This window comes from Parambassis ranga, chromosome 24, assembly GCF_900634625.1.
Source record: "Parambassis ranga chromosome 24, fParRan2.1, whole genome shotgun sequence".
Lineage (NCBI taxonomy): Eukaryota > Metazoa > Chordata > Actinopteri > Ambassidae > Parambassis > Parambassis ranga.
Genome location: NC_041043.1, coordinates 11,571,311 through 11,586,358, shown reverse-complemented (window position 1 = coordinate 11,586,358; position 15,048 = coordinate 11,571,311). Strand labels below are relative to the sequence as shown.

At 40.6% G+C, this 15,048-nt stretch overlaps 2 protein-coding genes across 4 annotated transcripts in view; one reads left to right on the top strand and one right to left on the bottom strand.

Annotated features, from left to right (window-relative positions):
• eya4 (EYA transcriptional coactivator and phosphatase 4) overlaps positions 1-960 on the bottom strand; it is a 36,961-nt gene extending 36,001 nt beyond the window's left edge. Inside the window, exon 1 of one of the 2 annotated variants that reach the window (XM_028397186.1) lies at positions 559-960. The gene's annotated coding sequence lies outside the window, so the exon portion shown is untranslated. The remainder of the gene's footprint in view (positions 1-558) is intronic. The other variant, XM_028397185.1, reaches the window with a different exon arrangement.
• Positions 961-6,983: 6,023 nt separating this feature from the next.
• LOC114428727 (zinc-binding protein A33-like) lies at positions 6,984-9,921 on the top strand. Of its 2 annotated transcripts, none has more exons than XM_028397394.1 (6): positions 6,984-7,613; positions 7,698-7,793; positions 7,872-8,096; positions 8,545-8,567; positions 8,700-8,818; positions 9,184-9,921. In XM_028397394.1, exons 1-6 carry the CDS (start codon positions 7,209-7,211, stop codon positions 9,675-9,677), a joined length of 1,362 nt encoding a protein of 453 aa, XP_028253195.1. In that variant the 5' UTR covers positions 6,984-7,208; the 3' UTR covers positions 9,678-9,921. The 2 variants fall into 2 exon arrangements, with proteins under 2 accessions (XP_028253195.1, XP_028253194.1); XM_028397393.1 differs by having other exon boundaries at positions 7,866-8,096; positions 9,184-9,920.
• Positions 9,922-15,048: the final 5,127 nt, after the last annotated feature.

Here is a 15,048-nt window from a genome sequence, read left to right as displayed (position 1 = left end):
GGACGAGATGGGGAGAAAAACCAACAGTGGACGCACGGGAGGGATGGAGGCTGACCACGGAGAAGGACCCCGAGGGGAATTAAGTTCACTGTGTGTGTCCACAAAAAAAAGAAGCCTGCAAATGGCAAATAACTATAAAACAAAAGGTAATTTTATATTTACAGAATTAATAAAAATGACCTTGATCTTAACTATGGTCAGATTAAATTAATTTACAGCTAAATTAGAGCTATAATAATAAAATAAATGTACTAATATGGACCTACACAAGTTTACTAATGAGCATATATATATGTATATATATACATATATATATATATGTTTTTAACCATACAACAATATATAACCAAAAAATAATGAATAATGCGGAGATAAATGTGAAGTCTTCAGGAAGTCAGAATGATTCAACGTTAACACAACAACTTTGACAGTTACCGTGCTCTCCTCACACTTCAGCCACCTGATCTGTCACCAAGCTGCCCGGCAGAGTTAAGACCTTTAACGGCCACACGAATGAGACTCAAACAAGTAAAATAAATACATGAAAGTTAAACATACCTGTGTTTAAAAATAAATATTGTCGTCCAAGCAAAAAAGGAAAATCAGCTCCCAGGTTTTCTTCACTTCTTGGAAGCGCTCATAATCAAATGGTCGCTACACAGCTCTCCCTGCTGTCTGCGGGCTGTCACTGACTGGATCAAAACACTTCAGCCACTGCTGCCCATTAGTCACCAGCAAGAGTCCAAAAAAAAAAAAAACACACGCAGCGAGGAGTCACTCAGACCAGCTCAAGCTCAGTCACAAACTCAAACACAAAGTCCAGGGGCTCGGCTGCGATCAGCTGGACCCTCGCGTCCGCGGGAAGCAACATTATTTTCAGTCCACGTCCAAGTTTGAGCCTCAGGCTCAGCACAGGCATTAGACATTATTGCAGAGCGCGCCGTTGCGCATGCGTCCAGCTGCCATGCGGACACTATTGGGCAAGTGTCCAAAGGAGTAATGGGGTTCAGAGCGAGAGGGAGGGGACGATGGATACCAAAATGACTTCTTATTAATAGTTTGGCCCAAATGACGTGCTCACAGTTTTATATATCCCATCAGAGCAAAAACAACATGCACCCTCTGACCAGCCATCTATCTATCTATCTATCTATCTATCTATCTATCTATCTATCTATCTATCTATCTATCTATCTATCTATCTATCTATCTATCTATCTGCATTTATTGTGAATTTTTATTAAAAATATTTCAATTTTTTGGTTTTAAAAATGAAAAATGACATAACAAATTCCACTTGTAGGAAGATATTTTTTTTTAATTTTATTATATCAATTATTTTTGTATAAATATACAAAATAAATTATTTGTTTCGGGTCTGAATAGTCAGAGAAGAATACACAAAACCTGATTTATAAATTTTGTATTGTCAAAATGTACACTAAGGACTGTATGAAAAAAACCCACCAAAAATATTTAAATGTAATTTTTAATTTCTTTGAGCATATGAAATTCCATTCATATCTACTGCACTGAGGCAGCAGCTACATTAGAGGCAGGTCTCTAATGAAGATGTGAACCTGTGCAACTGAAAATCAAGGGTGGTAAAAAAATCACAATCTGTATACAGTCATAAACAAGAAAGATACAGATACGCCTATAAAGCTGGAGATATATACCAAACTAACAAACAAACAGCACACAGCCTGGCTCAAATAAATCATCATCTGGGAGTGAAGTCAGCAAGGCGCAGCTTCACAGAGGCCCCAGAAAGACGACAGATTTGGCTGTGCAGGCTTGTTTATTTGAAAACTTGTTATGGCTTATGGATACTGTGACTGTTGAGTCCACTTGGCTTTGGATACGCATTTTTTTTAACCCATGCTGTCATTTATTTGACATTGTGATGTCAGTCCAAAGACACAATAAACACAACTGCATCATGCATTCTGTCCCTTTTCTTTCCCCGTGTTTATGTGCTTCATATAATAAAAGCTTCTCCTTGGTAATACTATGAAAAGGTCCAATGTTTCCCTGGCTTCACATACTGTACACAAACACTGAAAGCTGCTGGCAGAGAGAAAGCCACTGACACATGTGTCAGAGCTGCCAGGGAACGAGGCGAAACAACTTTAAAACTCATGTATTACACAGAACTGGACAGGATAAGTAGTACAAAGTCATGTGATGCCACACGTAGTAAGCATGGGATTGCATGATGACTGCTGTGTGTGTGTGTATGTGTGTTTTGGCGCTGCATTGACAGGGTCAAATTCAAACCCCTGGCATGGCCTGTGAGGCAAAACAGCAGCCTGATGCTAAAGGGGGAGCAGAGAGGATAACAATAACTGGATTTACCGGCCTCAGTGTGATGACGCCGAACCTGTGTAATGGGTATAATTAATTTACATGTATCCATCCATCCATGGAGGACAGATTAAGAAAGATTAAGATTAAGAAACCTTTATTAGTCCCACAATGGGGAAATTGCAGTGTACTCTGACTAATTCCACAATGATACTAATGATACAAATGTTATCACAGGAGAAACAGAAGAAAAAGTCAAAGTCGTAAGATACATTTTAATTAAGTTTTTGGAGATTTTTTTCTTCTAATCTTTCAATTTCTTGCTGAGATGTTGGATGATTTGAAGGTAGTCAGACATCTGAAATGTGAACCCAGCCACATACTGCTGTTTGTAAGACAATAGAAGCCTCCTCCAATCTGACATTCAGACATTACCATGTCTGACCTGTCAGGTGGGATTTAAAATGTATTGTTCTGTCCAACGACTAGCTCATGCTAATGCTAGAGGCCACGCCACACACTCCCTCCACAAACACAAGCTGAAACTGTAGTCAATGTTAAAAGACGTTTCTGCGAATGTTTTGACGGACTCCTTCCTGGTCCGCCTCGCCGCCTCTCTGTGCAGCAGCAGCAGCAGCCGACTCCTGAGTGCAGGGCCTATGAACCCTGCTGCTAAGTGATTGACACATTCTGGCAGAATAAATTAAAACCTCAAGCTGTGACACGGACCAAAATAGCAGGAAGCTGTCGCTGACCCGCAGTCTCTAGTGCCACATGTCAGCAAGCTTAAAAAACTTGGCAGAACATTCTGCACAAAGGAAGCATGTACAGGTGTTTGTGTGTTCCTCGTGTGAACAAGCGCTGCTGTATGTTCAAGCTTTAACTACACCACCGAAGCAACAGGTCAATCCCACAGGTGGTCTTTGAATGCTAATGTGTTTTTTTATCTTTTACAAATTGCAGCTTTTTTAATTAAACTGAAACCGTTTTGGAATTTGAAAGCAGTGGCAGATGGTTCTATTTTTTTGGCCAGCTGTTCTCTGGAGGGTGACGCTGGCACGGTGGGGCTAAGCCCCAAGATGTTTAGTGGCGTAGGACTGCGAGTGCATTTGCCAAGTCACAGAGCTCCTGGTTCCTGCCAAGCAAGAGGAGGGGGGCGGGGGGGTTGGGGGTGGGGGAGGTGGGCGAGAGAAAATGCCATTTAGCTGGCTGGTATTTATAGATATGTGAGGAACTTGTGCTAAGGCCGGGCCGAGGTGCTGACGACGTAAAACGAGAGGACGATTCCAGAAGTCGAGTGTCAGGGCACACAGATAAAAATACCCGGTGAAAGATGGGCCTGGTCATTAGTGGCGCAGTGTGGCATGTGACATGGCAGCATTTCAGAGGTGATTTATGATTATTACTACAGCTAACCTATACCTCTCCCTTTCCTGCCCCCACCCCTTCATCTCAAATTGGTTTGCCAAATGGAATGGAGTTTATTTCAGGGGCCGACTGCACAGAAACATGTCTGGGGGCATTTCAGACTTTGGCAAAGGGCCACAGTGGGGTTTCAGATTTTTAGACCACAATACTGGAAAACAACAACGATATTAAATGAATCTCTTCTGGTAATTAAGATGGCTTCTTTCTTTCATGTTTATGTCAGCAGCACAAAGGGCTGAAGCGTCACTGCTGGAAGCATTAATCAAATCACTCTGTGCTAAAACCATGCTGGATGATGAAGACGGCGTGATAGCTGGTGTGGGTAATGAGCTCACAGCAGGTCACTGCCTTCTCTAATTGCTGGATCGAGCCGCCAGAGAGAAGAACAAAGGAAACATTTAACACATCGTAAATTCCTGTGATGTCCTGCTGCAAAGCTGCTGCTCTGGTTACACTTTATTATAGAGTCCAGTGACAAAAAGAGACGTACTTAATACACTAAAAGACAGACAGGGCATGATACTAATTGGACTGCCCCAATATTATTAAAAGATTCTTTCCAGGTACACAAAATAGAGTGAAAATCAATGCAGAACAAGTAAAATCTTTTAAACATTTGAACAGAAAGCTTGTGTGGAGGTATTGAAAAATGGAATCATGAGTCAGGAGTGTGTAAAGCTTGGACCTTTACCAGTCATCCTGCAGGCAGAGAAGATAAGGGCTGATGTTTTGGTGATTGACGACCATGGCAGCAGAGTTTTGTGGACTTAGACTTAGGATTTAGAACAGACAGTATACCATACAAGCGTTACGAAGATGGCCTCAGCACGCTGCTTTTGCTCACCTTTATGTGCAGTCAGAGGTCACAGTTCAGAACTGTGGTCATCTCCTTTACCGACTCACAGGCACAACAACATAATATAATATAACATAATGTAACATAAATAACACAATATAACCTCCAATAACACAGCTGTATTGGCGCATTCAGGGCCAGATTGGACATGTCATACGTACCAGAGGCTTAAAATTCTCCTTGTAATTTGGGAAAAGTTAGTGTATGCTCAATATTTGGAGGTAAGCCCCGCCCACTGAGGACCATTGTCAGCACAGCCAGATTGGCTGAACGCATAAGGGGATGCTAGCAAAAGAATAAAGATACAATATGAGTTTTTTGGCACTATTGATCCTACTTTATATAGAAGATTAATAAGTGTGCAAATATGATCGTACCTCTGACAATACTGATTAAAGGTATAACAACTCTGTGCTAAACAAGCTGTGACAGGGGAGCATGAATGAAATTTAACTGAAAAATTAGATAAAAAGATCTGTTTCTGTTTGAATGTGTTAACACATAACTTCCTTTATGTAATGGCCCTGACTATTGTTACCTTCTACTGTCCAGCAATTGTCTTTAACACTCTGCAGCAAAGTGTTTCCCTGAATTTCTTCCCAGTTTTTTGTCCCTTAAGACGGATGATGGAGCATAATGTCTTATTCGCTGGTGATCAAGTGTGTGTGTGAGAGCATTTGAGGGAAAAATATGGAAAGAGCAAGAAGAGGGTGTGATTTTGTCCCATGGAGTGGAAGCACGGTGCAGTGTGTTTAAGCATGTGGTGTGTGTATGTGTGTGTGTGTGTTGGGGTGGAGTAAATTAGTTTACCATCAGCTGTGCTCTTGCTCTCATTCAGTCCAAGCCTCTGTCCAGTATTTCTTCCAGCTCTCTCCACCTAATGGTGGCTCAGGACGGTTTTACTGCACCACCCAGGGGAGGCTACCGTAGCCAGATCCAGAACACTTGGCTTCATGTGGATTGAATGTTTTATGGTTATGGACATAATATTTAAGTACAGAACCAGTCAGACAAAAATCCAATCCTGTACCACCGTTCCCAGTCGTAATAATTAAACAAGCCAGAGGGAGGTAAATGGGGAAAAGTTATGCAACCGGAGCTGTGTGCTGAATACCTCTGCAAAAGCTCTGATGGTGAAGGTGTTTATATGCAATGACACCAAATCAAATCAAAAAACAGCTTCATGAGAACAATTACAATTAAAAGAGCACATGCAGAAGATTGAAGAAGAAAGCACATACTTGCAATTATTGAATATTTCTCTCTGACTGTGAGAAAGTAAAGAGTGTGCTGTGTGTGCTGTCATGTTAAAACAGTTAGTCTTTGATAGCTATAGCTGCAGCGGTCAGAGAGCAAATCACTTGTGATTTTCACTGCTGAGAACCTGATGTATGCAGCTCATGTGAGGCCTTCAAATGCTAGTGCATGAGAAAGAGATGGAGTTCTATGTAGTGTGCATCTATTCGATGTTATTGATCACCAACAAACAATCAAAGGGTTGAAGCGAGGCATCTGGACTTGTAGAGTTCTCCTGGAGATGTTTCACTGCTCCTTTAAGCAGTTTTATCAGCAGATATTCCCTTCTGCTCCAATCTGCTCTGGCTCTTGCTCTGGGTCCCTCTTCCCACTTAAACTTTATTATTTTCACTTCAGATAAACAAGTGAATCTTTTGCACCTCCATTTGTAAAATTAGCAGCTCTTTGCCATCCACACGGAAACGTTGTTTTCCTTTTCAACATGTTTTCCGTGAAAAACTGCATTAAATGTTATGATAATCAGTTGTGTTTTTTATGTCAAATCCAGCCACCATTAAAAATGAAAACTTAACCGTAGGTGAAAACTAAACAGCTTGTGGTGTCAGGGGGCCTCACACCCTGGACTCCAAATCTGCCTCATGTCATATCAACATAACTTCATATATCAGGTGATATGTCAATATGTTGGAGCATAATATATAATTAACAGTTGTGTGTTATTTATATGCTATATCATGATATATGATGATAAAGTTCCCTAGCATTAAATTACACGCTGTAACTCCAGGTTCTAGATACTCCTGATACTCATGAACTATCCTGCAAAAGGTGTATTTTCTTTCCTGAAACTGTCCTTGAATAGTACTTATGGGGGAAGATTCAGCTTTAGAAGCATACACAAAGGCTGCCCTAATGATAAGTTCCAAAATATAATGTTGCTGTAAATATGGCCTGAGTGACCTCTTGAGTTTTTGGAATTAGCTCTGGTAAAAGTCCAGTCCAGGTTTTACTTGTCTTAAAGAAAGAAAGAAAAAAAAACACACAGAAACCAGCAGTTTGATTGGCTCTTTGTACATTGGCTGAGCCACATGATTCCTCTCACAGGGCAATAAGCTCCTCCCTTTTTTCACCCAGAAAACAGGAATAAGTGTTAAGAAGTCAGCAACCAATATGTGCTTGTGCTAAGTGTGTGTTTTAATTCAAAAGTAAGAAGGATCAGCCAGGAAGTAGGTTCTTTGTTTATGTGACGGAGGATTTATGAGAGTTTTTCAAACTACAAGGAACAGTAAGTAGTGAATGTGAGCTAGTCCGAGTGGATCTGTGAAAGTGAAAGTAAGAAGGCTGAGCAGGAACAAACAGGATGGCTGCTAATGTTTCCCAGTCTGAAGCGGACTTCAATTGCCCTGTTTGCTGTGATTTATTTAAGGATCCTGTTGTCTTGTTGTGCGGCCATAGCTTCTGTAAGTTCTGTCTTCAGGAGTGGTGGAGACAGAGCAGACTCCAGTCATGCCCTGTCTGTAAAGAAATATTTCCAATGCCTCAGCCGCCACGTAATCTGGCGCTGAGAAACTTATCAGACGCCCTGAGAAGGGAGCGGAGTCATCAAACTGCATCAGGGTCTGAGGAGCTGTGCAGTGTCCACGGTGAGAAGCTCAAACTCTTCTGTCTGGATGACCGACAGCTCATCTGTCTGATATGTCGGGATGCAAAACAACACAAGAAACACAACTGTGTCCCTGTTAATGAAGCAGCGGAGGACCACAGAGTAAGCATGTATTATAATTTTTTAACGTTTCAGTTGCAATCAAGCGCTCCTCTGTTTACTGTGTGAACGCACCTTTGTCTGCAGAAACAGCTCAAAATCAATCTGATGTACCTACGAAGCAAGCTGGGTGTTTTCAAACAGGAAAAACTAACCTGCGATCAAATGGCCAGCCACATTAAGGTAAAAAAAAGGTTATTATAAAGGCAGAAATTATCAAGTGTTTTCACCGTTTATCAAGATTTTATTTCTCAGCTTCAGACTCAGCAGACAGAAAAGTCCATCAGAGAGGAGTTTCAAGAGCTTTACCAGTTTCTGAGAGCAGAGGAAGCCAGTAGGATGGATGCACTGAAGAACGAGGCCATATTCAAGAGTCAAGCAGTGAATCAGAGGATTGTGAAAATAAACGCAGTGATTTCCTCACTCACAGACACAATCAAAACTATCGAGGAGGAACTAAAAGCTCAGGACATCTCCTTTATGCAGGTATTCAGGCTCACATATCCTTCTGCTCTGGAATGTCTGAGGAAGCAGACAGACAAACTCTAACTCAGCCTTCCTGTTAAACCTGCCCTGCAATGGTTGCTTAGCAACATTCACTATTTTATTCATTGTTGTCCCTCATCATTTTTGACATGGCATTAGAAAAGGTGGCATTAAAAATAGCTTTCTTGGAGTGAGAGAAGATGAGATGCTACATTGGCTTACTACCCCTGCATGTGGTAAAAACTGGTATTACACAATTACAGCTAGCTTTGTTCATTAGCATGCTAACTTCAGTATGTCTACTACCTGATACTATATAAATCAATGTGTTTCAAATTCTATAGATCATTATGTCTGTTTTTTTATCTTTCATTTACTTGTATCAATCTCACAAATTACCCCTCTTGATAATTTAATTTTATGTTTATTTTTTTATGTTTTTTGACAGCGTATGAAAACCACTTTGGAACGGTGAGTCTGCATACATCCTATTAAAATGTCTAAGGGAGGCATCCTAAGTGACAAATGAATTGTCAGCCATACAGTATAAAATGGGATCAATCAATGAGAAAAACTGTTTATTTTATTTTATTTTATTTTTAGATCCCAGAGCAAGCTGCCAGAACCAGAAACACCATCAAACACATTGATTGATGAAGCCAAACATCTTGGGAACTTACAGTACTCAGTCTGGAGAAAAATGAAGAATATCATACAGTATAGTAAGCATTAATGAGTAATACATCTCTGCCTTGTCTTATTTTGATATTTTAGCTGATGGACTAAATAGTCACAAAAACCTATTAGTGTGAATTTTCAACAGAGAAAAGAATTGTTCATTTCTGCTGTGTGCCATCTTAATTTACAAAGAGCCAGAGGCATACAAACTAATACTTACACATCCAAGTCAAATCTCCCAGGTGTTTCCTTTATTATAACACCAAAAGTATTTAAATACACCTTGTGGTTGCTGAGATATACTCTATTCATTTTGGGCATGTCATTTTCAAGCTAATGCCTTAAAAAAATAGGCTTGGGTTGGAAGAGGTTAACTTGTCTTTCTGTGTTTTTTTTGTTCTCTCTGTAGCTCCTGTAACTCTGGATCCCAACACAGGCAGTCGTGCCTTGACTGTGTCGCAGCATTTGACTTGTGTTACATTAAGTGACAAACATCACTCATTTCCTAACAATCCAGAAAGGAAGAGCCAGACAGACATTCTTGGCTATGAAGGCTTTAGCTCTGGAAAGCACAGCTGGGATGTGGAAGTGGGCAAGGTGGACCCTTACTGGGCTGTTGGTGTGGCCTCTAGAACCAATGTCTGGGCCATCTACTTGTGTCCTTGCACAAATGTTATGCGTGAAGAACCCTCCGATGGAATCTGCAAATTTTACAAAGATGTGATTCCACAGAAGGTCAGAGTGCACCTCGATTATACCCAAGGTTTATTATCATTTATTGACCTTGATCGGCAGACGCCTGTGCACACCATTCAACGCTCTTTCACTGAAACTGTCTTTCCATATTTTCGTAGGCATGCAAGAATTCTTCCAGCAGAGGTTAAGATTAGAGTACAAAAATAATAAAACCGCAAACGTGAGAACAAAACAGATCAACACACAGACAGATCCACTGCAGTTCTAAAAAAGAAAGAGTCAAAGGTGTTAGCAGCTAGTGTGCTATAGGTGACCTCAGCAACATACTTAGTTCTGTTATACAGTGTTTGTGAAAACGCTTATATATACAGTGGGTACAGAAAGTATTCAGACCCCCTTACATTTTTCCATTTTTAAGTATTTCTTTTTAATAAATATGCAAAAAAAGTCAACAATCCTGTGTTTTTCTGTCATACGGGGTTCTGTCTGTACATTAATGAGGAAAAAAGAACTTAAATGATTTTAGCAAATGGATGCAATATAACAAAGAGTAGGGTTCTGAATACTTTCCGTACCCACTGTGTGTGTATATAAATATATATATATATATTCTCTAATCAGCCAGCTTCAAGGTCTTGTGTGACAAGTTAATAAAACATACGTAAGATCACAGTCCTTTGACACACATATGTTCTGTTTTTTATTACAAGAGCTAGCAGTGGCTAGCTATTAGCACAGTGTGTGGCTACACCAACAAATACAAAACAAAACTTTTGGGAATCTAAATTGTGTAGCCAAACTTTTGACAGGCTTCCAGTCCCTCTGTGGCTGGCTGTGTCTGTCTATATGGATGGATAACACAGAGATGAATCACTGCGATATTGAATGTCTCCAGTGTATTGCCATCTCTCCCTCTCTCTCTCTCTCTCTCTCTCTGTCCGTTTTCACCACTCACTCACACACTCATACATACATGAGTCTGAACCTCCTACACTGATGCTGAATCTCAGTGGTATTACAGCTGGAATGCCTGCTATGTTTTTTCAACTAATGAAAGAATGAAGAAAAACAAACAGAGGGGCCAAATTAAAAGTGGAAAAAAAGGGATTGAGAGAGGAAAAAAAACACTGAAGAAAAGGAAATGGAGAGAGAAGGGGGCACACACTAGTACTCAGGTTTTATTCCTCTCTCTGTTTTACATGATGAGAGTGGGTTTTTTTAAGGACTAATGAAGGTTTGAGGAAATATGGTTTGAATGGAGCATTACAGCTGAATTTATATAGATAGAAACAATTAAAAAACATAAAAATGTTTCCTCTATAAAGCACTTTTTCTCCCCCCTGCTACATCCCTTCTGAGCCATCATTTGTTCGATGTTGGCCAGAGAGCACCGTGGAGTCACTGCGCAGCATACGTCACATGTTGTTACACTGGAAGAGCCATTTCTCTTCTAATCAGATGAAATAAACACATTAATCTGAGGGAATTTCAAAGCGCCTGGCATTGTTTTTGTAACTGTGTGGAAATGAGTTTGGTCTCAAAACATCACATAGAGAATCAATCACATTTAACATCAGCCATTTTATTTGCATGAACTAACAGGGACAAGAAAATAATCTGCATGTTTAAACTCGGCCGTGTATGTATGTGAGTGAGCCGCTCGTAAATCACACTGTACAGGTGAGACAGACGAAGATGAATTGAATGAATCAGGAAAAGAGAGATCAAAAAGTGGACCCAAGCTTGCTGATCAGAGCGACAACACGGCTCTGAAGTGAAGCCAAAACAGCAAGCGGATACCAAGTTAAGAGACGTGTGGAAAACAAAAGATACGACCGGAGGGTAAAAGGAGAGATGTGCCAGTTGCCCTTAAGGGTTGAGACGTACAGTAACTCTGTCTGTCTGGGTGAGATCTACGCTGGCTTAGCTTCTGAAGAGAACGTGGTGTAAATGTGTGTGTGATTATGTGGTGGGAACCCATTCGCTAATGCACATAAATAGCACTTTAAGGCCCGGACACACCAAATCAGAGAACTCGCAATGAACTGTGGCGATGACGCCCGCGTCTCGGGGGTTAAAAAGTCACGCTGTGAACACACCACAAAGACTGCAGTCACCCTCCATACCAGCAGGGGCAGTAGTCTGTACTTGTCAATAAAAAAAAGGTTATTTCCACACAATAAACCTCACTCCCTGTATAAGGTTCTGCTCATTGTGTGGGCTACACACTTACACACATATACAGAATATATAGATAAATGAGCATGAAAACACATATGTGCACTTTTCTGTGATTGTTCTTCCATCTGCTCCTTGTTTTCAGGTCCCCTTTGGTCACTTTGTACTTGTGTTATTGTGGTCTGGATATTTTCAAGGAACAGGACTCGTCGATTCTCTCTCTCTCTCTCTTTCTCTCTCTCTCTCTCTCTCTCTCGACGGGTTTAATGTTTTGTTTGGCATTTATGTTTCCTTTAGAGGCAATCATTGAAGAATTTGAGCAGCACGTGTCCTCAGCAATCATAATCATGAAATCCCTTCTGGTATGACACACACACACACACACACACACGGACGCACACACACACACACACAGGCCTGATTGCTCCTCAGTCTGGTCTGTATAATGCTGTAGATGCAGATTGAACGTGCCAGTCCGGACCTCACAGGAGGATGCTGGGTGAGACAGTGAAGTAGTGAAGAAAATGGTAAAAAGATAAAGGAAGTCAGGAGTGGAAGTCAAATGAAGTCGATATAGGAAGCTGTGTCTAAGGTGGAAGAAAGGTTGTCCACTAGCCATAAGGTTAGCAGTTTGATCCCATTAATAGTAAAAAAATGGATGAAGCTTCAGAGACATCACCCAGTGGTTTCTGTGCTGTTTTGAGTCCCTGTGGGAGACTGCAACCGTCGCTATGTTGGCACCATCACAGTCTGCCTAAACTCCAAGTGCAAATAAATAGGTGGAGTGCTAGAGAAGCTGAGGCGTGCAGCCGTGGTTGCAGGAAGTTCGAGCTGTGATGTATCACTCAAAGCAGTCACACACATAATTATGTATATTTTTAAGTACTAATATAATGCATATAAGTGAGTAAAAAAATCATAGTTTTCACAAAAATAGAGACCAGAATTGTTTTTTGTACCAGCCTGTAAATGTTTATTTCTGCCATTTTAACATTGGAGTCTATGGGGATTGGCTCTCTTTGGAGACAGCCCCTGGTGGCTGAAGTGTGAACTGCAACACATACACTTACACATTGGCTCAGCCCCAGAGGTCGCTGCTTGTTAAAACCTCTCTGTTCTTGGGCAAAACACCAAATCCTAACATGTACTCTAAGTTAATGCACCATTGGTGTGTGTGTGTGTGTGTGTGTGTGTGTCCATGACAGGGTCAATATCAATTAGTTTATACATACAAACTAATATGAAAGTGTGTGTAAGTAAATGAGACTGAAGATGGATTTAAGAGTACTTTTTCTAGTGTTTTGTCAAGTTGGCCTTTCCTTTCCCTAACACACACACACACACACACACATTGACTTACACACTTGCACTGATCGGCCTAGATGGTCAAGTGCTGTGATAAAGTGCTGTCTGGTGTTCTCTCACTCTCTAAGCCCCCCTGAGAGTAGATCAATACTCACTCAGCATCAAGTTACTGCTAATGTCTTCATGATATTAACCAGGCAGTGTGCAGTGTGTGTGTGTTAGTGTGTGTGTATCTGCACCTGATGTGCCCTGAGTTATAATTGTCATTAAATGTCAATGAAGGCGATGGGAAGGAAGAGCCAGTTAATTCCCTAAGCTCTGACTCGCAGCGCCTCCTAAGGACAGTTAATGGAAACTGCAGCTTGAGTACGGGCTGTACTACCAAGCTGTGACCTTTTTGTGTGCACTAAGTTACTTTAATGAGATGCCATATCATGGTAGTCTGGGTGGCTGTCTCCTATAAAGTGTGTTACTGTCACTGATGGTAAATATTGTTGTATAAAATAGTTTTTTTAGTGAATAGATTGCTTGTAAATGCATTCAGATGTAATTGTTATGTGACAGGATTGACCACGAAGTTCAGTTCTAGGCGATATAATAGTTTAACTTCCCATATTTTGTAGCAACAACATTTTCAGATCTCATAAATACATGATAGGAAACTGAAAAAACATGAAATATAAACACTATCATTTGCATTTATTGTAAATCGTTTAAACAAACGGAAAGAGGTGGAGGTCAGGTCTGTCCTCTACTCAATATAAGCTTACTGTATCATAAAAAAGTGTTTCAACCACCTTTCCTTTCTCTCACCTCCACCTCTCTTTATCTGCCCCCCCCCCATCTCTCCATCCCAATCAATCTCTCCCTCCCCCTCACTAATGCACTCTTTCATGTGCTCTCCTATTTCTCCCTCTCTCTCTCTCTGCTGCCCTCTCTCCCTCACCCTGATGTCTCATGGCTCTTTTGTAGGCCCTCTACATTTTTGGGGGTAATGTGATCTCCCCTATTCCTCCCCAGGGTGGTCCACTCCTCTCATTCAAACAACAAGCTCGGGCTGAAAGGAGCTGGCAAAAGGAGAATTGGAGACAGAGGGAGAAAAAGAACAAGAGTGAAAAGAGAGAATGGAGAGAGAGAGAGAGAAAGTTAGTATGTAAAACAGCCATTAAATCTCATCCTTGTTCATTCATAACTTACACTCTAGGGTGTGCATATGCAATGCATCACATCAAGCAAGTGGATGGTGTGTGTGCATGTGTGTGTGTGTGTGTAACTATCGTACCTGTGCCATCTGTTTGGTCCCATCTAGCAGCTGCCACTGTCTGTATCAAGGCTAACTTTGTTTCACCTTAAAGAAGCTTCCTATTCATCACCAAAAGGCTGTCGTAGTACAGTCAAATTTCCCTTAAATTTAACATTTAACAACTTTACCACAGATTCTTGGGCACTTGTGTCTACTTGGTACAGCAAGAAGCGGCTGAACAGTCCGCCATGGTCACCATCAGCTGCTGCTTTTCTATGGGTTTATCAGTATGTAGCAAAAACACCATATCATCATTTTTATTCATCATCATCATCATCACCATTACATAACATAACAACACATTACTTTTCCACAATTATAATTTTAATATATATATATATATATATATATATATATATATATATATATATATATATATATATATATATATATATATATATATATTTAATATAATTTTATTTAGCTTTTCCGCCTAAATAATCCTTACAAAATTATTTCGATGGCATTTCACCTCCTCCTCCTACAGTGCCTGCAGCAGCACTGTGTACCTCTGTGTTTTGGGCATATTTCACCGTATCTGCACACAAATGGCATTACCAAGCAGCTTACTATAAGACGGATCTATGTAGATGTGAGCAGATGTAATGGTAGAGCCAGCAAACAAGGCCTTGTCTAAGGAAACAGAGTCCAGACAGGAGTAAATGTTTGAACAGCAGATGCTTGATGTTTCAAAAACATGCGTTAATACCATCTTCATTAGCATGTGAATAAATTTAGGTTATCCTCAGCAGGAAACATTAACGTAATGTCCATATTTTTATGTGTTCATAG